General features: G+C 45.1%; 3 protein-coding genes across 5 annotated transcripts in view; 2 read left to right on the top strand and 1 right to left on the bottom strand.

The window, feature by feature from the left end:
• crebbpa (CREB binding protein a) overlaps nt 1-5,436 on the top strand; it is a 45,807-nt gene extending 40,371 nt beyond the window's left edge. For all 3 annotated transcript variants that reach the window (XM_073471402.1, XM_073471393.1, XM_073471385.1), the window contains 7 exons: nt 16-162; nt 269-382; nt 536-701; nt 1,040-1,207; nt 1,407-1,568; nt 1,710-1,991; nt 2,263-5,436. In XM_073471402.1, coding sequence (XP_073327503.1) covers nt 16-162; nt 269-382; nt 536-701; nt 1,040-1,207; nt 1,407-1,568; nt 1,710-1,991; nt 2,263-4,524 — 3,301 coding nt within the window. In that variant the 3' untranslated portion in view covers nt 4,525-5,436. The remainder of the gene's footprint in view (nt 1-15; nt 163-268; nt 383-535; nt 702-1,039; nt 1,208-1,406; nt 1,569-1,709; nt 1,992-2,262) is intronic.
• A 1,875-nt stretch (nt 5,437-7,311) lies between these two features.
• On the top strand, nt 7,312-18,610 carry slx4 (SLX4 structure-specific endonuclease subunit homolog (S. cerevisiae)). The gene is made up of 14 exons (XM_073471324.1): nt 7,312-7,468; nt 7,790-8,294; nt 9,104-9,311; nt 9,435-9,659; nt 9,932-10,158; nt 10,473-10,768; nt 11,521-11,773; nt 12,316-12,503; nt 12,890-13,036; nt 13,421-13,590; nt 13,768-16,073; nt 17,232-17,331; nt 17,562-17,885; nt 18,112-18,610. Exons 2-14 carry the CDS (start codon nt 7,853-7,855, stop codon nt 18,494-18,496), a joined length of 5,271 nt encoding a protein of 1,756 aa, XP_073327425.1. The 5' UTR covers nt 7,312-7,468; nt 7,790-7,852; the 3' UTR covers nt 18,497-18,610.
• A 909-nt stretch (nt 18,611-19,519) lies between these two features.
• On the bottom strand, nt 19,520-26,550 carry mcrip2 (MAPK regulated corepressor interacting protein 2). The gene is made up of 5 exons (XM_073471359.1): nt 25,345-26,550; nt 25,116-25,185; nt 23,273-23,406; nt 21,566-21,673; nt 19,520-20,010 (listed from the first exon to the last, which is right to left on the bottom strand). The coding sequence occupies exons 1-5, from the start codon at nt 25,397-25,399 to the stop codon at nt 19,940-19,942; spliced, it is 438 nt and encodes a 145-aa protein (XP_073327460.1). The 5' UTR covers nt 25,400-26,550; the 3' UTR covers nt 19,520-19,939.
• Nucleotides 26,551-26,863: the final 313 nt, after the last annotated feature.

The raw sequence follows: 26,863 nt of genomic DNA, 5'->3' as shown, positions 1-26,863 counted from the left end.
GTCTTTTCACGACAGGTTTGTGGACACGGGAGAAATGCCCGAGACGTTTCCCTACAGAACCAAAGCACTTTTCGCCTTTGAGGAGATTGACGGCGTGGACGTGTGCTTCTTTGGCATGCATGTGCAGGAGTACGGCTCTGAGTGCCCATTCCCCAACACTAGGTCTGTACATCTTTTATTGTATTTTGTACAGTGGCAATAAAGGAACGGCACTTGAGGTGCTTTTTATGGCTGAAATTAACCCTGTTCCCTCTCTCTACCTCTGCAGACGGGTCTACATATCATACCTTGACAGTATTCACTTCTTCAGACCTCGGAGTCTCCGAACAGCAGTGTACCACGAGATCCTCATCGGTTACCTAGAATATGTCAAGAAACTTGGGTAGGGCTTACTTTACCACTCCTTTTCCACTTCAGTCTTCAACGATGCAATATGGGGAAGAGTTTCTGTAGTGAGCTATGTGATTAGGGCAGCAGATGTCCTCACGTGAACACCGTCCCCCTGGTCTCATATTTGGTCTGTGTATGCCTGTAGGTATGCCCAGGGCCACATCTGGGCGTGTCCACCTAGCGAAGGAGACGACTACATTTTCCACTGCCATCCTCCTGACCAGAAGATCCCAAAGCCGAAGAGACTGCAGGAATGGTACAGGAAGATGCTGGACAAGGCATTTGCGGAGAGGATTCTGCACGACTACAAAGTAAGGAGGAGACTTTTTCTTTTAAATACTGACACAGGGCTTATGTCTGAATCTGTGAACATTTAGAACAAAGTACAATTTTATATGTTCATGCAAAACTTGAATTAAGTGTTGTCTTGGCAAATTTTGAAAATAAATTCAAATAATTTTGAAAATAATTGTTCCTGTTCACACTTCCTAGTAGAATTCTGTGAATAGTTGTTCTGATCACACACTTTGTCTGTAATAACAAGTAGAAAACGGGAAATATGTAAATGCTGAGTGTGTTGGATGGCTGAAAACTAGCAAAACACATCTTTAATAACCTGAATCATCATGGTTTTTTGTATTTCTCTCAGGACATCTTTAAACAGGCAACAGAGGACCGCCTGACCAGTGCTAATGAGCTGCCGTACTTCGAAGGCGACTTCTGGCCCAACGTGCTGGAAGAGAGCATCAAGGAGCTGGAGCAAGAAGAGGAGGAGAGGAAGAAGGAAGAGAACACAGCTGCCTCTGAAACTCCTGAGGTGCAAACATTGAGTCATTGTGTCAGAGTTTATACATTTTATTGTCTCTGAGATCCATTTTGCACTTCCATGCTTCTATATAATGAACATGCTCTCATAAACCACTCCTTTTAAAGTTGTCAATTATCAGCATAGTGAACATATGTGATAATTGAATAAGCTGTTTTCTTGAATATCTGTCATTGTTTATCCCCCACAGGGTACACCTGGTGACAGCAAAAACGCAAAGAAGAAGAACAACAAGAAGACCAATAAAAACAAGAGCAGCGTGAGCCGAGCCAATAAGAAGAAGCCAGGGATGCCGAATGTAGCCAATGACCTGTCCCAGAAGCTTTACGCCACCATGGAGAAGCACAAAGAGGTCACACACGTTTGTCTTTATATCGTTTATAATAAATATTGAAAGCAGTTTTGAAGATGAACAGGCATTTTATTATGAACATTTGCATACTAGATGAAGATTGATAACTCATTTCTGTGTGTTTTTCTCTGCCCACTGAAGGTGTTCTTTGTGATCCACCTCCACTCTGTTCCCATGGCCAACACCCTGCCGCCCATCACCGACCCAGACCCCATGCTCTCTTGTGACCTGATGGATGGCCGCGATGCCTTCCTGACTCTGGCCAGGGACAAACACTGGGAGTTCAGCTCCCTCAGGAGGTGCAAGTGGAGCACCATGTGCATGCTGGTGGAGCTGCACAACCAGGGACAGGATCGCTTTGTCTACACTTGCAATGAGTGCAAGCACCATGTGGAGACACGCTGGCACTGCACCGTATGCGAGGTGAGTTGCTACTATCACTACTGTTGCTGTTTCGTATTGTTGTTTTAATAATGAATAACTCCTGTGTCCATGTCCAGTGTTTGAAATGGTTGAATCACTTTGTGTAAAATAGTTAATTCAAGTGGACATCTTTCAGACTAGACAAGGATTAATCAGCAATATTTATGGATTACATCCCAATTTTTTTTATTCCTATCAAGACTAGATTTGTGAAACTTTTTATCAGCCTCTGTTAGACTCACACTGTTTCCCCATCTGCCTTTTTCTGCAGGACTTTGATCTGTGCATTAGTTGTTACAACATAAAGGGACACGAGCACCAGATGGTGAAGTGGGGCCTTGGCCTGGACGACGACAGCAACAGCCAGAGTGGAGAGGCCTCCAAGAGCCCACAGGAGAGCCGGCGTCTAAGTATCCAACGCTGCATCCAGTCCCTGGTCCACGCTTGTCAGTGTCGCAATGCCAACTGCTCTCTGCCGTCCTGCCAGAAGATGAAGCGAGTGGTGCAGCACACCAAGGGCTGCAAGCGCAAAACCAACGGTGGCTGCCCTGTGTGCAAGCAACTCATTGCTCTGTGCTGTTACCATGCAAAGCACTGTCAGGAGAACAAGTGTCCTGTCCCGTTCTGCCTGAACATCAAGCACAAGCTTCGCCAGCAGCAGCTGCAGCATAGACTCCAGCAGGCCCAGCTGATGAGGAGAAGAATGGCCACCATGCAAGGGAGAACCATGCCGCTACCGTCCCCACCGGCCTCCGCTGCCCCCAGCACTCCTACTTCCCATGCCCAGCCCAACACTCCCCAGACGCCCCAGCAGCCGCTCTCCAACCAGCCACAGACACCTAACTCGGCAGGTGTCATGTCCCCCTCTTTCCCCAACACACCTCGCAATGGCCAGCCTCAAACACCGGTGTCTCAGGGCAAGCCTGGGCCCCAGCAGCAGTCTCCTCTCCCTCAGCCGCCCCAGCAACCTCAGCAGATACAGCAGCAGCCTCCACTTGCTGCGGTCAAGATGGCACGGCACATTGAAATGATGGCGCAGGCCCAGCAGAATTACCGGGTGAACATGAATGGATTACCCATGAACCCCCAGCAGCCACAGCAGCGAATGACTGGACCGATGCAGCCACCAATGCAGATGGTGCCAGGGCCTCGGGGGCCACAGGTCATGCAACCCGGCATGGCCCCAGGACAGTGGCCTGGAGCTGCAGGGCCCATGCAGGCAGTTCAGACTCAACAACCAGGCCTTGTCCCAGGTCAGACCCCACAACAGGCCTTGACCTTGCAGCGAGCCATGATGCCCCCAGGGCAGCAACCTCAGCAAGGCCAGAGGATGCTGATTCCACAGCAGCCTGGTGCCCGGCCACAGACACCCCAGAGACCTGGTGCTATTGCCCCCAATGCCCTGCAGGACCTTCTCCGCACCCTCAAGTCTCCCAGCTCGCCCCAGCAGCAGCAGCAAGTCCTCAACATCCTCAAATCAAACCCTCAGCTAATGGCTGCTTTTATCAAACAGCGAACAGCCAAGTACCATGCCAACCAACCGCAGCAGCAGCAGCAAGCAGGTCAGCAACAGCAGCCCGGCATGCCAACAATGCAGGCCATGGCCATGCCAGGAGGGGCGGTTCAGAGGCCGGGGATGCCCCCTCAGCAGCCCCAGCAGCCTCCTGCGCAGGGCATGGCCACATTAGGGGCTCAAGGGCAGCTGATGAACGCAGCACACAACACCAACCCCCAGATCCAGGAGCTCTACCGTCGGCAGCTCTTAAGACAACAACAGCAGCAGCAACAGCAGCAGCAGCAACAGCAGGGAGTGATGCCTCAGGGCCATCCCAGTCAGTTCCCTACCCAGGCGCAGGGGACAGCAGCTACGTACTCCCAGCTCCGCATGCAGCAACAGCAGCAGCAGATAGCCATGCAGGCAAGTGCAGGAGCAGCTGGGGGACCCATTGGCCAGCTCCCAACCATGGCTCAGATGGCCCAGCCCGGCATGGTAATGGACTCCACCCAGAACTTACTGCATCAAAGAATGCTCCAGCAGCAGCAGCAGCAACTTCCCCAGCAGCAGCAGGCCGTCCTCAAGCAGCAGATGGGCTCTCCTGCCCAGCCCAGCCCCATGAGCCCCCAGACCCACCTGCTGGCCGGCCAGCCCCAGGGTGGAGGCCACCTCCCTGGCCAGCCCACATTAGCCAATGCCCTCAACAACCAGGTCCGCTCCCCCGCACCAGTCCAGTCCCCCTGTCCGCCCTCGCAACAGCCCCAGCAGCAGCGGCCACATTCCAGTCCCTCACCGCAGGTCCAGAATCAGCCCCAGCCTTCACCGCAGCACCCACATCCACCCCACTCTGCTTCCCCGCACCCAGGACTGGGGGGCCCGCTTTCAGGGTCCCTGGAGGCGGGACACTTGGGGACACCAGAACAGAGCGCCATGCTACCGCAGCTTAATACACCCAACAGAGGGGGGCTGAACAGTGACTTGGGGATGGTGGGAGATGCTACAGGGGACACTCTGGAGAAGTTTGTGGAAGGATTGTAGCATTTCTGCTGGGAACTAACTAAAGAACAGTGTCACTCCCAGGGACCCATCCTCCCACGCCTCTGCCTCCTACGTTCCTTACAGACTCTTTAACCCGTTAGAGGGCTTTGTTCTTTCTAAGGTTGAGAACGTTTTTTTTGTACTGACATGTAAAAAGTTTCAACTGTTGTAAAAAGAAAATAGAAAATTTGGACGAGGAAAAAAAAAAAGTCAACACTTCTAGGGAATGTAATTGTTTCCTAAACCCAAGTGATGGGTGTTTTCTTCCTTAAGATGTTGAGGGATTTGCAAGTTGCTTCTTAAATGAAATTTAAATCACAAAGAATATATTTTTTGGTTGAGACCAAATGTGTTCAATACTCAATTTATTTTTGGTTTGTTTTGGTATGGTTTCATGCCTTTCTTGTTTCTTTCTTTTTTTTTTTTTTTTAAGAAAATGTACAATTGCATTATATTATTCATATCTTTTTATTTTGTACCTTTGAAAAAGAAACTAAAAGCATTTTTTTGTTGAAACTGTAAAATAATTTGTCTGGGAATTGGGCCAGGTTTTTGTTCTTTTCTCAAGCTGTCATTCCTGGCAATTGTAATCTAGTGTTGTACCATTACTCCAAGACGATGCGTTCAGGGACCGTTCCCCTCCTCTTTGTGTGTATGAAGAGCACTCAGTTGTATTAAAATAGGAAATGGACTGCAGCAGGTTGTGTATACACGGGCATGTATGCAGACGCACATGAAGACACTGACACACAAACCATCACAGTCACTAAAATAACTACAGCTCCGACTGGTTTCACAAACACAGACAACAAGGACTGCAACCTACATCTCAGTGGCCTGGATTTTGGAAAAAAAATTGTGTCTTGCAGGTGTAGAAAATTGTTGCTTTGACATTAAAAAGAGTTTGTCATACTTTTTTGTCATACAAATGTTGTAAAGTGTAAAGAGAGTGTGAGAAAGAGACCAGCCCCCTAAGCTGAGGTGGAATGATCACCGGTTGTTTGTAGGCCACATCTCTGATGACGCCCCGTCCTCTATATCTTACACTAAGCAGTGTGCTATCTAGAGATGAGGGCCACATTTGAGATTCACCCTGAGGAAAACTAAACGTCATCAACCCTCATTCCTCTCTCACGAAAACTTGAATTGGGGGGGGATTTACTTTTTCTCCTATTGTAAATCAAGTTATTAAGCAAAATACTATAAATATAAGGAAGAGAGAATGAAATCACTGTATAAACTGGTAAAAGACTCATTTCTTACTTATATACCATATTGTTAAATAAACTGTGTGCAACAGAAGAACTCCAGTACTCGGTTGACTAAATAATGAGGCATCACTCCTCTTGGTTTGTGTTCGTTTGTTTCAGCTCCGCAGTGCTTCATCATCCGGACACCAGCAACGTTGGGCGGAACAAAAAGTGATATTGGTCAGAAGAGAGTCCTGACTCTGGTAGTGATGCAGGGCTTTACAAATGGGGCTTGTGGTGTGTGCCAGGCTGGTATCACTGATACCAATATACTATTACTTGTACAAAAGCTTAATAAATCATCATTCTGTAGTTTTATGAATGCGGGGAAATCCCGTTGTTTGAACACAAACTGATGCCTTGACAGATGTGAACTTCCCCACAGTCGCCAATAGCTACACTCTCTCACACAGTATCTGGTACCTGCCAGTGTCAAAGGACTCTGTAATTGAAGTCTGTCTTGCCCTAGCTGCAACTTTTTTTTGCCCTCCATCAGACCATCGCTGCATAACCTATATTGGTTATTGGTTGGTTGCTCTGACAGATGGAAGTAGTTCCTTATCAATCGGTTATTATTTAGGCTAAATCCTAGTGATAGCAAATTACTGAGTGTAGATATCGATCTTTAAATATGAGAATGGGTCCTAGAACAGAAACGTTTGGTATCCGAAGTATTAATATTTCCCTTCACAGACCACTGCCGAATAATGTTACTTAAGAAGGTTACTAGCAGGATGTTGTGGAGAGTGAACCTTTGCCTTTCACCTGCTTCCAGTGTAATGCAGCTCTGCTGGCGTCTCAAGTAAAGGCCTGTTACTAAATTTAGAACAGATGACCCTGGGGCCAATGGAAAATCTGAAATGAATCCCTTGAGCATTTCAAATGAATTGTAGTTGACAAGTAACTAAAAATAATTCCATATTTTCAAGTTATCAAGTGAGTTCAAGTCACATGATTCAGTCACCACCTTTAAGTCTTGCTTTGCAAAGGTCTTGTAAGTGGGATCAAAGGACCGTGCTTTTCTATAAATGTGCTGTTTTTATTGGATGTTTGAATCAGCCTAGGCTGGAGATAGTTGGTATTTGGATCCTGTTTTTAAACAAAACAATGCTTCAAGCAGGGACTTTTATTAATAAGTAATGTCAGTTTATTTCCAGACATTGTCAATTCCATAAAATTATAAGAATTAGGTTGGATTGGTCTTTGGAAAGAGAAATTATTCTGAGGAATGCGAATAACAGACTGTGGTCATTTTAAGTGACTGCAACAGACAACATCCACAATCATTTCTCAATTCATATTTTACTACCTCTTACAGTTTGTCGTGTTTTCAATGCAATAAATAAATAGTTGTTTGTGATTTAATGACAGCTGCTAATATATAAACCTGGTTATTTAAATAGAAGTATGGACCAGGTGTCTGTAAGCTCATTAAATATGCTGTTGCAGTCACGTGACATGTATGGCGTGCGTTCATTCGTTCGTTCGCCGTCACATGACCGGAAGCACTGAGTGAAGCGGTCGAGAGTGAGTACTTTTGAAATGTCAACAACCCGACTTGGCTTCTTGCCTGTATTATTATCTATATAATTGATATATTTATAGTTTAACAAACATGAGAATCACCTCTGCGACAGGCTCGTGAATGAAGAGCGATGAGGCGGCGAGCTAAAGAGCTCAATCATCAAACCTGGGTGAGGATAAAGTGTTAGCATGAGCAGCTAGCTGGCTAACTGACACTTTCTCTACAGACATAAGCTTTGATTAACATGATTAACTTAATAAATTGCCCCAGTTAGAACATAGGTTTGTAAATGTGTGTTAGCATTATGGGAACATATAGCTGTATTCTTTATATTTGGTAGTAAAGAGCCTTTACCTATTAAGTTATTCTTGCTAACATGTAGTAGGGAATAAGCAAATGTAACTGTTCCCCTGTCACAGAGGACCCATGTTGGTTCCTGAACGCATCTCTGGACACCAGCTGCTCCAGCCTAAACTAGCTCTCTTTGCAGGCTGATCCCTACAGCTGAGGATACGCATGCATGGCCTTTTAAAGCGAGACAAAACACACCATCATGGATGACTCAGACCAGGATTTTGTTGATCTCTGCTCAAAGCTGCTGAAACGAGTCCGCAAGAAACCAGGTGAGCCCAGACAGCCGAGGAGAGCCGAGCAGCAGTCCTCCAGTCAGGCAAGCGATGGAGGCAAGAGGAGGATAAATAACAAAAGAGATGGTGACTATGGGTCAAAAGGTGTTGGGACCCAGCCTGTTTGTACAGGTGCAGGAGCAGAGCAACATGTGGTGTGTGGAGGGACCGGATCTGATTCAGGAGATGCTGGCTCCTCAGGTGTGCCGAGAGCTGAGAGGGGTTTGACAGCCAAAGACAAAGTGCTTCACAGAATGCAGCAGTTCAAGAGAGCCAGTCCACAGAGGATGGTGCACAAGGACAAGAGCCAGACAACAAGCCATGAGATCCCCCCCACCTCTCTTCCTCCACCTCTGGAGCAAAGACAAGGTGAGACAGGATGCTCTTGGCACAGATTGTTAGTATAGAGAACAGAGGGAATAGATACAGATGTGGTTTTCCCTCTGTGGGGATTTTTTTCATGATGACTAGAGCTGCAATGATTAGTTAATCTATTTGTTGATTGAAAGAAAATTAATCGCCAATCATTCTAATATATTTTATTATGTTTTTATTTGTCATTTATGAAGAGTCTTTCTGTTCTGGACTGTTAGTTGGACTAAAGGAGCAATTTGAAAATGTCGCTTTGGGCATTAGGAAGTTGCGATGAACATTTTTCATTACATTTTGACATTTTATAGACTAAACGATTATCAATTAATTGTGAAAATAATCAGCAGATGAATCTATAATGACAGTTGTTAGTTGCAGCCCTAATGAGCTATTGATTAAATCATTGTATGAGTACATTAAATCTGATAATCAATTAATCGGTTTGAGTAATTGTTTAAGAAATTAAAGTCTAAATTCTTTGATTCCAACTTTTTAAATGTGATATTTTCTATTTTCTTTCCTATTCTGTAACAGTAAACTGAATATCTTTGGGTTTGAGGACAAAACAAGACATTTATGGACGTCATCTTGAGCTTTGGGAAACACTCATTGACATTTTTCAAACAAACAACATATCGATTAATCGAGAAAATAATTGAAATATTTATCGTTAGTTGCAGCCCTGATCTCATACCTGCTGCTATCTGTATGTGAGTGAGTTAAAAGCTTTGGATAACCGTGCCATAGATGGCGCTATTTCAACACACCCTTGACTGTGTGTCCCATTCCTCCTCTGTACTGTACAGATACTCCACAGTCCCTCAGCTCAGGCCTCCACTCGGAGCCCCAGGACAGTGACGAGGCATTGGCCCTGCGGCTGCAGCAGGAGCTGGACAGGGAGACGGCCGATGTCCAGACGGTGGACCTGGAGGACAGAGGCCTCTTCTTCTGTCAGATCTGCCAGAGAGACCTGTCACATATGACCCCTGATGGGCGAACGCATCACCTCAACAGGTCTGGATATTTATATCTGTATCATAGGCACTTGGCTGATGCTCTTATCTGATTTGCTACAATAAACCGACTGCAGTCACTGGACTGGTGGACACACAGAGTGAGAATGATCCCTGTTTGCAGGTGTTTGGATGAGAGTGAAGAGAGCGCTCCAGCACCTCCTCCTCCTCCTTCTGCTCCTGGTGTCCCTGACTGTCCCATCTGTGGCAAGAAGTTCAAGTCCCAGAAGAGTCGCTCGACCCACCTGAAGCGCTGTTCCTCGGACATGGGCGTCCCTCCGGCTGTGCTGCTGCAGGCTCTGCAGAGACAGGCTGAGGATACCCAGAATGTCCCCTCTGCTAACACACTGTGAGTCCGTCTTAGTTCAGTCCAGCCACAAGACAGCATCTCAATATATACCTCTGGGCTTACACTCAGACGCAACAGTTAAAGCAGCTGCTCAAAATTAGATTGTTAGTACTATCATTTCAGTCAGACTGATTAGCAGGGAGAGAATGTTTAAAATGACCTGCTCATGTGTCATTACTTGCCAGTCTTTTCTACAGCTTGTCTATCACCTAACATCCAAATAAATGAGTCCAGCTGAATCAAACCTCAATTATGTTTTCTTCGCTCTTCAGCACAGAGACTGGAGGCACCAAAAGAAAAGGCCCAGCCAAGCCAGGCCTCCCAGCAAGAAAGAAACCCAGAAAGAAGACAGAACCCCTGGACGAAGACACCATGGTTGCCCTGGCTCTGTCCTCCTCCCTGCTGGAACAGGAGAGGGAGTCAGAGAGAGTGCTACAGACAGAGACGGCTGCCTCTCACATCGCCATGACTGCAGTGTTGAAGGGGAGGCCAGACACAGGTACAGTAACATCAGTGTTTGTCAACACAAACAAGGGTTTTTAAATAAGGCACTTACTGTACATACAGCAGGGGAGGTTCCATAGTTTATGAATTGTGTGTCTGCATGTGTGTTGCCTTTGGCCAGGCCTGCAGCAGTTTATACATCCACTGTCTGATCTACATCCAACAACACAAGTGCATCGAACAAACTGTTGAAAATCAATTGGTTTCAGATCACAATGGTTTTATTTTCAGTGCAGTACCTAAATTCATGTATCTTAAATAGAGATTAAAGATTAAAACCTCCTCTCTCCTCCTCCTCTCGGTGCTCAGGTAAGGGGCGTGGGAAGAGGAAAAAGGGCGCCGTCCCTCGCCCTCCACCGCTCCTCCTTGTCCAGGATGCCGAGGCGGCCCTGGTGAGGCTGCAGGAGCGCGTTTCTGCTCTCCTCCTACGTAGCCGGGCCCCTTCTCCCCCCACCCCGACCCGCAGCCCCAGCATTCTTCCAGGCTGGTGCGGTGCTGCCCCCCTCTGGCAGAAGAGCACACTGCTGGACGGAGGCTCCACCTGTGTGTCTGATTTCTACACACCAGAGCTCAGAGGGTTCATCACGCCGTGGGACCCTGCAACGGTGAGAGAGACCAAAGACATTTTTGCTTACTCTGTTACATTATTTCTTGAAATCAGAGCGTTTTGCTTCTGTCCTTTTTTATCAAACGCCACTTGAGATTGGGAACCACAAACTGTTAGTCCTGTCCTGTCCTATCCTGGAAATAAAAATGTGCAGATTAACATAAAAGTGTCTGAAACTGTGAAAGGAAGATGCTGTGTTTTGTTATTCCAGTAACAGCTGCCAGTGCATCCAGCTGTTATTTCTCTGGCCCGAATTCACACTTGATATTTTTGCAAGCCCGTCTTATTCAGAAACTAGAAAATATAGGACTGTAAAAACATAACTGCATTGTGATGTGTTGATTTTCCAGAAATTAAGAAGTTTGCAGTGATTACACAAAGATTTTCTTTCAAAGAAATACCAGAACCAGCCTTCTCTTGACTCACTTGGATATTACTGATATCATATTCCTGTTCAGCTTACGTCCTTTCACATCATACAGAGGTTGATTTACAGTTTTCAATTTGTAACACACATTTTTTAACCTGACATCAGTCTGTCATAACTCTTCACACACCCTCTTTACCGACATGCAGCTCAGCAACAGCACGACAATGAATCTCACATCCAAACTGCAAACACTTGATACACATCTCTGGATCAGCTCTTATATCCAGACATGTGATCATGAGGACAGTGGTCATAAACTCTGAAGAGCTGAAGTCAAATCGCAGCTGAGATAAATTGATACTGTTCTCCTCCACTTCTAGACTGAATCAGCTTCCTCCAGCACCATCAACAAGTCTGCAGTCCAACCTGTGAGTGAAGGAACTCCTGTCACAGGAACCAGGGCCTCCATCCTGCCATCCTCCTCCCAGACCGCTGCCTCCTCCCCAGCTCCCTCCACCCCGGGGACAGGGCAGCTCCCAGTGAGCAGCCAGACACTCCGAGACCTGATGGAGCTGGCTGAAGATGGCATGACCCTTACACAATGTGGTTACGCTGCTTCAGACCCTGACAGAGGTAACACACTCACACAGAGAAGACACTGACTTTGAAATATGTGTTTACTAGTAGAGACATGTACATGGAAACAAATCTGTAGCGGTGGATCATAATGGTGAAAAAATGGTGTAACCTGCAATTGTTGAGAATTTTGAAAATCTTTAAAATATTTGTTGCGGTTGTAAAGCCTAAAACTATTATTATATAGTTTCCAAATATTTGTTTTAAGTCACTGTCACTGTCTCATCTTGTGTCCACCAAAGTCCACCAAGGAGGTTATGTTTTTGCCCGTGTCTGTTTGTTTTGTGGTTGGTCGGTTTGTCATCAGCATTACACAAAAACTACTGAATGGATTTCCATCAAACTTGGCTGGATGATGGGTCTCAGCCCAGAATAGACCACATTAACTTTAACATTAACTGGTTTGGATCCGGATAAAGGGACAGATCCAGGTTTTTTTTCTTTTAACATTGTGAGAGACATTTTGATTAATTTCTTAGGAAAAACTGCATCGATCTTGATGGGAAAAATCAAGGTCCTGATTGTCTTTGTCCCCACAGAGAAAAGCACTCCTCTGACCACAAACCTGAGCGGCTTCGTCCCGGAAGCATCCGAAGAGCAGGCTGACCTCTGCGCGAGCGGCTTCCTACCAGAAATGACACACACACGCTTGGATGAGACCCACAGCCGAGCGAGGTGGACGACCGATCAACCACGACCAGATAAAGATCGAGGCAGCCACCGATCAGTAAGACCCGTCGTCATCACACTTCTTCAATTCTGACATTTTTAACCTGGACACCTGGATCTTTTTCATCATTTGAATCCGACTAAATCTTATCAGATGTATTTCTGCAGAGTAACTTTTCTTCTTACTCTCTGTAACTGCTTTAACTCAGTTACATACTGTATGTTAGTCAAAACATTGGTAATAAAATGAAACCTAAGAAATGAATAATCAGATTATCCCAAATAATCAGAGGGAATCATATTGCCTAACATGATATGCCATCTTTTTGTGTTTTGTGTTTATCTCATGACTGAGATGATACTTGCAGTGTAGAACATCTTCTCTGGTGTGCCAGATGTGTGCCTCACTGACCCCAGTGTTTCCTGTTGGTGTTTCCTCTGTAGGTGGCGCTGTCCAGACTGGCATCAGACCTGAGCAGCATGGTGAACAACCCTCAGCTCAGTGATGTGCAGCTCCAGGTGGACAGTGGGGAGGTCTACTTTGCTCATTCCTTCATGGTGTACGCTCGCTGCCCCCTGCTGGCAGAAATGGTAACATTAGCCCACTAATATACAAACCAGGGACGCATAATCTGTGTTCACAAGTATCATTGAAAGATGACCTACTAAAGGGATATAAATACACTCTTTATGTTGGAACTCTTTTCTACTTTGTATTGCAACTGCACCTAAATAATGTCCCTCGGGTTAAATATAGTTCCATCTTATCTTAAGCCTAAACTCTGTCACAATACTGGATTTTCAGCTCCTCTAATTAAGCCGAGCAGAAGCTTTCCAGTGGATTTCAGTAATTAGCAGTGATTTGTGGACCTTTTTGTTCAGTTAAAGGATGTGGGATTTTGTACTGGAAGAAAAACAACATCAGTGCTCTTACTCTCTTTGCATTTTCCCCTCCTTCCTCTGCTCCTCTCTCAGGTACATGAAAGTGGTATTGGGGTGCAGGAGGAGGGAATGCCAGCAGCTCAGAGGGTGTTGATGTGCGACGTCCCAGGACAGGCAGTGTTTTCTTTGCTGCAGTATCTCTACACGGCCAAGTGCTCCATCCCAGCATCACTGCGGCCTCATGTACTGGAGCTTGCATCTAGGTTAGTGTCCAGTATATCATCAGTCAAGGATGTCTAACAGTTTAAAGATTTGGGTTCACATCTTGTTAAGCTAATTTGGTTCAGGTTGTTGTTCTATTGTGTTCTATTGCATGTTAAGCAGCAATAATGTATGAGATGTTTTGTAAAGAAGACTCCTCTCTTTTTGTGTTTGTTAAGGTTTGACTTGCAGGAGCTGCAGAAGCTTTGCGAGGTCTGCCAAGAGGATGCAGCGACTCGGGGAGAGGAGGACGACTTCATGAACAAGGAGGAGAATGTCAACAACCAAACAGACCAGGCCTTCATGGAGCTGCTCCGCTCCATGTGGAACGAAGAGGATGAAGACAACAGGGGTACGGACACAGACGAAGGAAGCGGTGTGGAAAGAGGATCGGAAGAAGATCGCCAAGCCGATGACCTCGCAGCAGGTGACAGAGAGATTCGTGAGGAGAAGGTGAACGAGGAAGAGCTGGAGGAGATCTATGAGTTTGCCGCCACGCAGAGAAAGAGGGAGGAGGAAGAAGACAGCACAAAAGAGGAGGAGGAGGAGGAGGTGAAGGTAGATGAGGAAGAAGATGGGGAAGAGGTGTTCACAAAACTGACGGAACCTGAAAGAATCTCAACAGAGCCGAATCCTCTCCCTGAGCCGGACCCAAGCTTGGACCGCAGCTACAACCGCCTCTTCTCAGACTCCTGGGGGGTCTACCAGGAAGGAGATCCCTCCTCCTTACCCTCTACCTCTGGCCAGCCAAGGAAACACACCCTTCAATCCCAGACACCCCTGTTCTCTCATAAACTCTCATCTGAACTGTCAGGCAGAACTTTACTTCAGTCTTCAGCAAGCGTAGTCGACGACCTTTCCCTCAGCCCTCCGCCCAGTGCATCCAACCTGCCCATACCAGGTCAGTCCCCTGGTCAAGAAGGAGACAGGGGGATGGATGGTTCTGACCTAGTCGTGTCTAAAGAAGGTAACACTTTGAGGCAAGAAAGCAAAGGTCCTCGTAGTGTCTCTCTTTCCTCTGATTTGACTCAGAAAAAGAAGGAACCTGAACTCATAGTTTTGTCTGACTCAAGCGAGGAGATGGAGGTCGTTCTCAGTTCCCGCAGTCCCTCGCCACCTTCTCCTTGCCCCATCCAGACCCTACAGAGCTACACCCAGATCAAACCTCCGCCAGTGAAACCCAACGAACCCACCCAGGAGAATAAAAAGTCCATCAGTTTGGAGTCGAGTCCTGATGACCCAGGCTCAGCGGACTGTTCTGCAGAAGTGTCCTGGCTGATCCCATCCACGCCGCTCCAGCACAGACGCAGCACCACCACCACCAGCTCCACTCAGACCAGAAACAGCATGTGCAGGACGCAACTGTTCCCTAAAGGTGACACTTCCTCACCCTCTGTTTTCTCTTCTCCTGCCCGCGTCGACCCAACAGAGGGCAGTGTTCCCTGGATAAAACAGGAAGAGATGCTTCCCTGTAGCTCCAGCTTTAATCTCAACTTTTCTCCCAAAAGAACAAGCAGTTGTGATGTGAGTAAAGTTAAAGAGGTGTTTGCAGTTCCCTCGAGCCAATCTAAGCGTCTGAGCTTGACTTCCTTGAAGCATGACACACCCCTCCACCCCCAGCTCCAACCGTACAGCAGCACTCCCCTGCACACTGAGCTCCAACAGCCACCTGTTCTTCTCACAACCTCTCCGCTCACTGAGCAGAGGTCGACAAGTCAAGGAGGGGATAGTGTGGCATCTGATAGCCTGGAGAAAACGGAGTTGGGGAGCTTTCATCTCTCCCCTCTGTCCGACCCTTCAGATCCACCCGCTTCTTCTTCTCACAGAGGTCTTCAAAGTTCACAGAGACACAGCGACTCTTCTCGTCAAAGTCGACGATCTAATGAGTTCAGGAGTAGAGACGAGACAACAAGGGGAATAAGAGATGATGAAGGAGAAAGGGAGTTACATTGCGAAAATAAAGAGACATGTGAGGAAGGAGAGCTGGAAGAAGCACCAGGAGTAACCGGAGTGGCAGAAGTTGCTGAATCCAGTTTCCAGCAGAGCTTCATGGCCATGGACGAGCCCCCCATAGCTTTCAACGACTCGTGGGGCCTTGACGTCTCCGTAGAGGCTAACCCAGGCTGCTTCAGTCTGAGGCTGGAGGACAGCGCAGGATCCAGCCAGCACGAGAACAGCTCAGGACGACGAGAACCAGCCAGGTCATCTTCCTCTACTGATCATAGTGTCCAGTCCTTGAAGAGTCGTAGCAGCGCGACCGTCTCCTCTCCATCCAAGGCCCACAGTACACATCCATCCACAAGTGTACAGGCTCATACAGGCCCTTCATTCACCCCCTCACCACCTGATCCCACCATCCAGACCACACCAGGGATCAACAACAGCCTCCTGGACCCCAACATATGGGACAGCTGGGAGGAGGAAGAGGAGGAGGCTCTTCCTCTCTCTAGGAGGGTAAACGCTTGTGCCCAGCTCAAAACACCTGGTGAGTAGTCTTACTCTCAACACAGTACTTGTATTTTGACTCAAGTGTAGTTGTAAAAAACTACATTCATCCGCAGTTCTATTATTTTATCAGACCAAATCAAACTAATCACTTTCATCAAGCCTGCCCTAAAGAATGGTTACAACTTCCATGTCTTGAGGCATTAACAAAGAATAAAAGCATTTTATTTGTCACATTTCCTCCATTAATATTTCCATTTCTGCTGAAAGATACTCCTAAATCATCATCATCTGCTCTAGGGGTCGACCAATATGGCTTTTGCTAGAAATTAAGTAGAGCGATAATCGATATTTTGAACTGATTATCATTTGCAGTTTTAAATTTGTTTATTGGCAATCTGACAGAAAAACCACTGATACCGATAATCTGAAGAATGCTGAATATATACCCTGATAATCAGTCTATCCCTTCTCTGCTCTGTAGAGCAGCTGGTTTTATACTTCTTTAGTTGTTGCATAAGTAGAAACAAACTGGTGATTCGATAACAGTGCACCAGTGTGTCTAGAGAGAAGAAAATAAAATGATAAAGAGCCGAAACAGAACCAAAAAGAAAAGCCAAATATAGATATTGCTTTAGTCCAATGACTCAAGAAGGCCTCAAACAGCCTGCACAATATTTCTTGCAACTTGTTCTTCCAGATGTATTATTTATTTCTTAGACGATTAATCAAATGATTTAGTCAAAACAGACTTGCAGCGATTTGATAACTGATTACATTTTGGGTTGCAACTGACGTCATAATCTCGATTAACTGGTTTGTAAGTGGCAGAAAATCTCCTGAAGCCGAAGTTGAAATGTTCAGATGTCCGGTTTTGTCTGATCAACAATCAAATAACCCCAAGATATTCAATTAACTTTCACAGAAGATGAAGAAAACTATCAAATAAGTCACAAACAGTGATTTCTTAACACTTAATCACCGGTAACACCAAAATGTCCTGAACATCATGTGAATGATGCCTTACAGTGCGAGTGTCTGTTTATTGTTTGTAGTTTTTAAGGGCTCTTTGGTTAGGATTTATTTAAAGACATGTATTAACTTGAACGTTTGATTTCAGTGCATCTTATGTATTAAGTTCTGCTGCAGCAATCGGACAGTATTTTTATTAAATGTCTTCCTGTTTGTGTCACGTCAGCTTCATCACACAATAAAAGGTGTCGTACGTTGGTGCCCATCACTCCCATGCCTCACTACTCTGACATGGACACACCGGACCTCAAGAACAAACTCAACAGGTCAGTCAGTTCACTCTCAGAGAGGGACCACTTGTTTTTTGTTTTGTTCTAATCAAGGCTATTAACTGAGGAGCCTATCCGATTACCTCCCACGTTGTCACTGTCAGCTTCAGTCTCTGTCTGACTTTCCATCTCAGGTTCTCTTCCTTCCATCCATCCACCTGTCTGTTTGTAGCAGGGGCTGGCTCAATTTGTCTGTCTGTGACAAACTAACTTTCTCCTCTGTGCAGGTTTGGTGTTCGGCCTTTACCGAAGCGCCAGATGATCCTCAAGCTGAAGGAGATCCACCAGTACACCCACCAGCTGGACAGCTCTGAGGAGGAAGAGGAGGTACCCTCTGCGGGCCGCACAGCTCAGGTGAAGCCCCCACCCAGCAGTTCAGTGTCCGCTGGCAACAGGCCGCTCTCCTGCACTCAGACAGTGAGGTTTAAAGAGCCCAGAGTCTCCGCTGATACCTCCCCGCTGAGACACAACAGAGAGGAGGAGGCTGAGCTGCTGTCTGCCTCACAGGGCTCCAACACATCTTCAACTGCTGCCAGTGAAGAATCTGAAAGGTAACTCGTGTATTTAAATGTGTGGATCATCTCATCTGTAACTGCACATACACATTTTCAGGGGGCTCGTTATTTCAGACACTACGTTTTTCCTGCTTGTAGCTCAAAATGACGTATTAGAATCCTTTCAAATGTAAAAAAATGAAATAAAATCCTAAATTTTGTCACTTTAAAAACACTTCCATAAACACATTACGTGCACTTAACCTCTTCCTGCTTTCAACAGGTCCAACCCAGTGCTGTGCCTCTCCTCCGATGCCGACTCAGACAGCGATGGCGGCATATCCTCCTCCCAGGTGGCGACTCGCCTCGAGGATCGCCTCCGGGCTGTGCGCTCCTTCATCCTGTCTGACTCTGAACTGTACACTCAGATCCTTCAGTACGAGCCTCTGGTCTTGTCCCATCTCCAGGGACGACTCAAGGCTGCCGGGATCCGTTTGGGTGCCGCCAAGCTGGTGGACTACTTGGACTCCCAGGGCATCACCTTCACCACGGCCAAACAGGGCCACACCGCACCGAGCCGTAGGAGGGGAAAGAGGACGGGCAGGGGGGCAAAAGCAGCGGGTGAAAGCGGAGCGAGCAGGAAAAGAGGTGTTCCAGCTGTATTTTAAAACTTTGACTGCAAGAAAGGTATAAAAGAAACTGTGAACGGTCTAGTCTAGCCTTGACACTTGGATTAAACTGCATTCAGTTACGTTTTATTTATTAAAGCAACATTCCAGTATGTAACCGCTTAAAAATCATTTTGTCTGTCAGGTTTGTTGGAGGCATACAGTTCTACTTGTCTAATCAAGGCTATTAACTGAGGAGCCTATCCAATAACCTCCCACTGTGTCACTGTCAACTTAGTCTGACTCCGCTTTCTATCTCGGGCTGTTTTCCTCCCGTCCATCTGTTTGTTCGTCTGTCCGTCACAAAAGCCACGTACTTTCTCCCCTGTGCAGGTTTGGTGTTCGGCCTTTATCGGAGCACAAGATGATCCTCAATCAGTGCAAAAAGTACAAAGTATTCTTTTAAACGCTCCTCAGAGTACTAGTTACTTATAAACCGTTGATAAGTAATCCATTATCAATAGCAAGCATTCAATCAAAGGGGTTTCTGTTTCTTCAGTCTAAATTACTCCCAACTCCTGTTCTGTTCTGCTCAGTGGTCGAGGTCACCTCACCAAACCTGCTGCAGGTTTTTTTGTGTATATTGTTCACCATGGGTTGAATATTCACATTTTTTGTAAAAATTTGAATTTGTTATTGCAGTGGAAGAAAAGTAGCATAAAATGGAAATACTCAAGTTAGGTACAAATACCTCTAAATTGTACTGTAGTATAGTATTTGAGTAAATGTACTCAGTTACATTCCATCAATGATTTTAATTGCAGTGTTCTATTTTGCAAGAGATTTGTGGAGACTGACAAAATGCATTACAGTTTTCAGTTGCATTCACAGTTCAGAAACTGAGCTATTATTTCAGGAGAAGTGTTTAAACAGTTGGGAAATGAGATTTCACACATTCATGTATGTGATGGTACAATAATTAATCCTCCGCATGAGGTATTTTACCAAATAAACACATGCTAAATGTGTTCTCTTAAATAAGAACAAGGAGTTAAATTCACAGAAATGATTCATCACACAGGAGATTTTTGAAAAACATTTTACTTTTTTTGCTCTTCAATAGATTTATATTAAAAGATCAGCCACAGCGTACATACAGCTGAGCACACTTGAGAAAGGAGGCAGGTTCTTGAGCAAGAAAAAAATCTCAACTTCTATCTGATTCATCATTCAAGTAGAGAAAGACGGGTCCTTCGCAGCAGCACAACATCAAGTCAGCGCTGTGAGTCAATCAGGTCACTGTCGTTGCATCAGGGGGGTTTCGTGTTGTGCACCCACTTTTCTCTACAGCAGCGTGAAGCACAGGCATCAAATCAGATTCCAAATTACGTACGAGCATTTCGTACCGCAGATCCTGGAGACGGATCCTCTCCACACTCATGATGCCTTCACCTACGGAGCATCGACGCGGTGCTTCCTGTCCCGACTCAAAGCCTCAGCAGGTCATGAAAGGTTGGCAATGTTGGCAAGGAAGCGCTGAGCCCACCACTCCTCCAGGTCTATGGGCACAAAGTCTGCAGAGACGAAAACAACAGAGGGGTCAGAGAATTAAAGCGTAATCCGTGTTCTGTGATTCATTCATTTTGTTCATTAATTATTCATTTTGTCACATGGATGTCAAATTCAAATTCAGTTTCACAGAAACGAGAGATGATCTGGACAGATAACAAAATAAAAACCAGAGGGGGTGACAAAATGTCAACCAAGTCAATGTTAGAATTTCAAATCTGTGTCACAAAGTTTAAAATGTTTAGAAACGAAAACAAAGATTAAGGATATAAATGCACCAGAAATGTCCAAAGGTGTTGCTAGTTTCAAGTAAGTACTTCAATAATGCTAATGTCACAATGACTATACTAACATGCTGATGTTCAGCAGGTGTGTTTACCAATTCAGTTTAGCCTTTTGGCGTGCTAACATTTGCTAATTATTAATGAATAACTGGTAATTTCTTTCATACATTTCCAGGAAACTTCCAACTTGTTTCTGCATAACTTCTGCTGATAACGCCACTTTAACTTAATTTCTGTCCGTCTTCCATATTGGACTGACCTGCTTAAGTGATAGAAATTGGTGAAAATTCAAATGGTTAAAACATGTTCTTTAATTTACTGACCTGCAGAATTGAAAATAAAGTTTAAAAAGGCGTTATTGGAATAAGTGAAGCAAAAACATGTCATTTTCTAAACTTAGACTGGTCTACTTGTTCTAATAGTTGCCTTTACCCAGTTAGACATTATATCCACATCAGTGCTGATAATCATCCCGACAATACTGCAAGATCAATAGAGGTATTTTGGTTTGATATTTGATTTTATAAAATAAAACAATTTTTTTTTTACAAAATATCGAGATATATATCACGTATCACAATATGGCCTAAAACAGTGCACTATTATTTTAAGGCCATCTCGCCCAGCCTTCTTCTGAGAGGACCATGAACATCTGTACCAAACTGAATGCAACCGATCCAGTAGTTGTTGAGACATTTCACTGAAAAGCACAATTATAAACCTCTTTGTGGCACTAGCAGAGATCACCAAATTCAGCAGGATTTATCTTCTGGTAACCATGAATATCTTTACAACAATCCATGAAAGGTGGTTTAGATAATTCAGAATTCTAAAAAATTGTATTCTGCAGTGAATCTGTCACAACCTTTCAGGGCAGCGAGCCACAGAAGAAGAAGAACCAGAGCAGACGTGTGTGCGAATCAAGACGATACATGTAATCAGTAGTCGGGGCTGGTTTATTTAGACCAGCCCGGTTGTCATAGACTTAAGAAGAGTTAAAAATTAATACAAACTATTACAAGAGCTGCCGTCTGGCTGCAGATCTGCATGTGATACCAGGAATAATAAAAAGATAGAGATATTACTGGTTCAAAGTTCAGGGAGTTAAAACGCAGGAAGAGGGTTAATCTGTGTGGATGTCATAAAACTGAGTATTGAGATATGAGGGCCAATTTACTTTGTTGTCATTCTTTGAAGAGTCTTTGCAGGTGAATGAATGGGAACTGTGTGCTAATCCAAAAGAGGCCTGAGTAAAAGTGCAGACGCAGGAACTTACTTTTCATCGCAGCACTGGGAGTCTTCTCAGTGTACTGAATGGGCCCGGGGCTGTCAGTTGGCTCCCCTGCGTCTCCGTCCACCAGCTTCTGCTCCACTTCCTGCCATGCTGCACACAAACAAACACACATAGTAGAAACTGAATTCACTTGAACGCATCCTTGGTCAACAGGACTTTTGATTTGGATTTCAGCCTGGATTAAGGCTCGTTTTGAAACCCTATGAAAATGGACCTCCTGTGGATCTAAAATGTATCTAAAATAACAATAACAGCTACAGCATCGATTCCTCTTGCAGCAAAAAGCTTCACGTTGTATGCACTTAACATTATGTTGTGTTACATGTGGTGCAAAAAGTGGAGATAATGCATGGTGGCATAGAGAAAAGCGCTGTAGAGCGAAATGCAGGTTGATTTTTATGATACAGTCATTATGGTTTATTGACTTACATTGCCTTATAGATTAGACTACACAGATTCTACGGATATGAAGGAGACATATTATGCTCATTTACAGGTTCATCATTTTAGTTTTGGTTACTACTAGAATAGGTTTACTAGCTTTTTTGCTCAAAATACCCATCAGTTCTCTCATACTGTCCAAACCCTCTTTGTCTGAAACGCTCCTAACTCTTTAAGGACACCCCCCTTGCTCTGATTGGTCAGCTCACACACGCCTGAGCCGGCATCACTCACTGAGTCTACCTACAAGTGTAGGCACAGGCAAACCATTTCTATTACTTGAGAACAACATTTCTCTTTTCTTTTTTACCTTACATTTCTGATCTCACCTCTGACACTCTTCCCAACACCCTTAGGAGAGGGCTGCACTGGTCTGTGGTGTGTTTTATCTGCAGTGGGTGAAGGTTTTCCAGCTTCACCCACAGATAAGCCTGAAGGTTTGACTCGCCTTGAACACAAACATGATTTCCTTTGTGCAGCCTGTATCACTCTGAGTGGATGTCACATATAAAGAACATGTAGCTATGTGAATATGTGTGCATGTGTTTGGGTAAAATGTTATTTAAACATGTCTGGAGGTGACATTTGTGGCCTTTTCAGCTTTCCTATCACAGTGGACCCATCAGGTCATTCATCTTAACACAACTCGACGGACTGTGCCGGAGGTTTTTCTTTAGGAGTGAGCAGTGAAGAAGAAAAAAAAAGAGCTTTTCCCAGGCTGAACTTTATGGTCACAAAAGGATGCCACAGACCAGTCTTCACTGGCAGCTGTCCAAGAGTAACACAGATAAGATGGTTCAAGCCCATTGAGCTCTACGAGTCATTCATTTCCACCGGGGCATGAAGTACTGGCCAGCAGTAACGCATGCTTGGTAAACTTCAGCACAGGGTGGAAGGTGCACAGTCCTGATTTTTAATCATTGTTGGGTTTTACAGACTACAAGCAACGATTCTCTTAAAATAAAAACAGCTGCATCAGTCAGGCGCTGCTTGTTTTTTCCGCTTTGACAATGAGTCAAATTGTAGCCCCAAAGTAACCGATCAATTTTATTGCAGCTGCTCAGTCAGGAAGAAATGCGTATGAGATTATCTGCCCACCACAATGTCCCAGTTCCATCCTCTCAACCTCTGACCTTGTTGGGTTAAGAGGGGGATCTACAATCTCTCCCGGCTTCAGGATTGGCCCTGGTGGTCTGACCTTGGCACTGTGACCCACATCTGCTCATGTATTGATCCTGCGTCTCTCACCTTCATACACAAATCTGACGTTCTCTTCATGTGCCGGAGTGAACCCCTCTGCTGGGCTGGCGGTCTTCTGTGTGGCTGCACTGTGGTAGCGTTTCCCGTTCAGACGATTGAACACGATCTTAGGGGGCGGAGAGCTGGAGAGAGATCAGACAGGGTTAATGTCAACTCGACGGATTAGGACAGCCTGCAACAAACAGTTACAACGCACAGTGATTAAAAAATGATGCTGGTTGCCTGTTAACTGCTGAAAACTATATGTCTGACTGCTGTTTGTCGCCTGAGGTTGTGTCTTTAGCTTTTAGACAAATTGAGATTGATGGTTCATTCTTGATTCTGGACATACAACAATAATTCAGTTTTTTTCAGATGTATCTCACTGTCTTCATCAGGAGGGAGCTCAGAGAAAATGATTTTACAGCAAGCCGTGTTGAGTTTTTGCTGTTTAATCTGTCCTTAAAAGGTCCAGTGTGTCGAATGTAAGTGGCATCTAGCAGTGATGTTGCTGTTAGCAACCAACTAAATAGCCCTCCCCTCACCGTCACCTAAACTTGTAAAACCATGAATCTACTATTTAGACCTGGATATGAGGGTCTTTGGTTCCAATTTTGCCCAGTGGCCACTCACAGTATTGCAGCAGAAAGATCACCTGTGGTCTGAAAAGCATTTTCCCCATAGACTGCTATTATAAAACAGAAGTCTGTAAAACTGTTGACAGGACACCTCGAAGGTCAATTATGACTATTTATATTAAGATTTTTCAAGTCATGGAGGTTTTAAACTCGTAAATCTTTCCTCAAGCTCAGAAAAGGAATAAACAAAACTGCAATGTCATCACAAGGTGAGGTCTATGGGCAAAGCGGGGACTCGTGTATCGGCCGCATAACCAGGAAGTAAACTCAGAAACTAGAAACTTGTTTCTGGTGTATGAGCCTGGCGAGCAAGTCTCATTGAACTGAATAGGTGCCATCCTTGGGTATCTAGTTCTATTGTTAAATAGATAATATGCGTACATGCTAAAGACCCTCTCTAGCATCAGTGTTTGATTGCCTGGGCTGCTGAAGAAAGATGGCGGTGCAACATGGCGGCCTCTGTGGAAGACGACCCGCTCCCTTTGTGGACATAAAAGGTTCATAAGGTAACAAAAACACAACAGCTCTTGATTTCAGGCAATTAAACACTAATGAATACACAATTATCAATATTATATTCACTTTCTGACCCCAAATCCCTCTAAATTCTGCACACTGGACCTTTAAATGACTGAACGTTGCTTTCTTTTTCCCAGAATGCCTTTCAACAAGTCCTTGGTACACCTCTTACATAACACTAATGCATTCTCAAACATTCCTGCAAGACGTCCAAATTTCATCAACGTTATAAATGTTTTAGAGAGGCTTTGAATGACTATGTTTATGTGCATTACATCACACCGAGAGGTTTTGTCCTCCTCATTTGAGCTGTTTAAGCTAAGTGCACCTACAAACTGGCAGCTGAGTACGTCTTTGAATGGTGTTGCTATGTCCGAGCAGCACCTGAAGGGAGCACAGGAACCCCGGCAGGACAGGTGGGTCAGAACCGGCGTCACAGCCCGCCGACAGGCGGGGGAAGGACCGTCGGCTGTCTCGCGCAAAATCACGCGGTAATAGACCGCAGAGAAACTGCGAGAATTTGCGGGGAAAAGCTGCGTCCGATAATGGGTGCAGCGGCTTTACCAAAGTCACGGTTACATGATCGCACTCACGGCGCACGTGCGTGAGTATTTTGGGCCCACGCGGCTCAAACGGCCCGCAGAGACGATCTCACAACAAATACACCAAAACAACACATCAGTATGGACACTTACCTCGATGACAGCCAAGACGTCGGCTTGAGCTTCAGGTCGCTGAATTTGCTCTCGATTTGTTGCGTGGGACCTTCAAGACAAAATGTAGGGTTGAATAGTTTCACGCACGGCGCAGTTTACCTTTAACCCCTCCGCAGGCAAACACGGGGGCTTTTCACTGCTGCATGAGCCCAAACTTTACAGTGGATCTGATGATGTGACTTTGCATCATGCGCATCCATTCACTAACCTGTCCTCCGTTGTGTAACAAGTTTGCTGGGACCTCTGGTGATTGTGTACATCATGTAACCTCCACGGATGATGTAGTGTCCCTCTTCAAAGGCCGTCCGTCTGTCTTGTTATTTATCAGGTGCTGTCATTGACTGTCAACTCTGCAGGACTTCCACTCCGGTGTCTGCCCCTCCTGACGCAGCCACGATGGGAGAAAAAAAATTAGCAACGTCGTATTTTGTTCCCCAGGTCAGCTGCTCTGGAGTCGGCCTGAGGCCTGCGGGACTCTCGCTTTGACTTGTTGCCCGCTGTATATTGATACGTGTCCCGCTGCTCCTCCTGACCAGCAGGTGTTCAACTGTAATGAAGCGACGTCTGCTGCTCCTGAGAGAGGTTGCGTGTAGGTCATCCAAGGAGAAAGCCGCTCCACATGCAGGTGATCAGTCAGTCAGAAGAGGGGGGACACGGTGCTTCCTGACGGCCGAGGACAGTGACACTCCAGGCGGGACAGTCTTCCCTCTGTGCTCCGGGACTCACCGCAATAACTACCAGCTCTGTGACAGAAGACAAGGGCACCGCACACTTTGATATTTTCATCAGGACGGAAAGCTACCATGCTTGGCAAGCGTCATGCCAGAAAGAATGATGAGCACCACTTCCGGTCAGAGTTTTCAAAAATAAAAGCCATGTTTGATAACAGATTTTACACAACGTCATCTTGCATCATTTCAATTATGAATAGTTAATTTTTGATGTCCAGTCTTTGGGTGGGCCTCTAATTTTCATTCTTAGCCAACATTGGATTATTACACCATAGGGTGTGATGTAATATAATAAATTATCTAAAATAATAGAATGTACTCGTGCTATTTGACAGCCTGTTAATAAACTTTGGGAATTTCAGATGTGCATTTTCCATATCCTGTGATGAAATTGCATCAGATGTACTTCTTTATGAGTTGTAAATATTATATAACCATGTGAAATTGTAAACCAATATTGCATATCTACATGTCTATTTTATGTTTTTTGTTATTTTGGATAACTTCTTTGTTCCGTTTTGCAGAAGAAAGACGATCCTGCACTTTGCTCTTGCTCATCAATTTATTCATCGTCACACATTTTTGTGGGTGATCTGTGACAGATTGAACACACGTCACAGATAATTATTGAGAGACTTGTCCCACACGTGTCTATTCAAGATCACTGTTGCAAGACTTGTTTGAAATACTATCATAATTATAGTCATTGAAATAAATATATTGTCTTGATTGATCTTCTGTTTTCAAGACTGAAGTGACACTTTCCATTCCACCGGCATTTTAATTAGTTGGATGTGCTATCTTTTACTTTGCAGAAAAAATAAGTACTTAAAATCCTTTTAATTCCCATTTTATTCTTAAGATTTTTAAGTTATCCAGTCTCATAACTGTCGTGACCTTTACTTTGAAGTTGGAGTCTCCTCATTTCCGCTCCTGTTGTTTCTGTTTATGTGCGCGGGCTGCTTGACGGAGCAGGGCAACCCCCCCTCCGTGACG

This window comes from Pagrus major, chromosome 1 (assembly GCF_040436345.1).
Source record: "Pagrus major chromosome 1, Pma_NU_1.0".
Lineage (NCBI taxonomy): Eukaryota > Metazoa > Chordata > Actinopteri > Spariformes > Sparidae > Pagrus > Pagrus major.
Note: the sequence above shows the minus strand (reverse complement) of the source record. Positions and strands in the feature narration are given on the sequence as shown.

Bases quoted from the DNA above. Each gene is read 5' to 3' on its own strand.
- slx4 (XM_073471324.1), top strand. From the start codon at position 7,853: ATGGATGACTCAGACCAGGATTTTGTTGATCTCTGCTCAAAGCTGCTG. The intron at 9,312-9,434 runs GTCTGGATATTT...CCCTGTTTGCAG, and splicing joins CGAACGCATCACCTCAACAG to GTGTTTGGATGAGAGTGAAG. The intron at 9,660-9,931 runs GTGAGTCCGTCT...TTCGCTCTTCAG, and splicing joins GTCCCCTCTGCTAACACACT to CACAGAGACTGGAGGCACCA.
- mcrip2 (XM_073471359.1), bottom strand. From the start codon at position 25,399: ATGATGTACACAATCACCAGAGGTCCCAGCAAACTTGTTACACAACGG. The intron at 23,407-25,115 runs GTAAGTGTCCAT...ATCTCTCTCCAG, and splicing joins ACGTCTTGGCTGTCATCGAG to CTCTCCGCCCCCTAAGATCG. The intron at 21,674-23,272 runs GTGAGAGACGCA...GTTTGTGTGCAG, and splicing joins CGTCAGATTTGTGTATGAAG to CATGGCAGGAAGTGGAGCAG.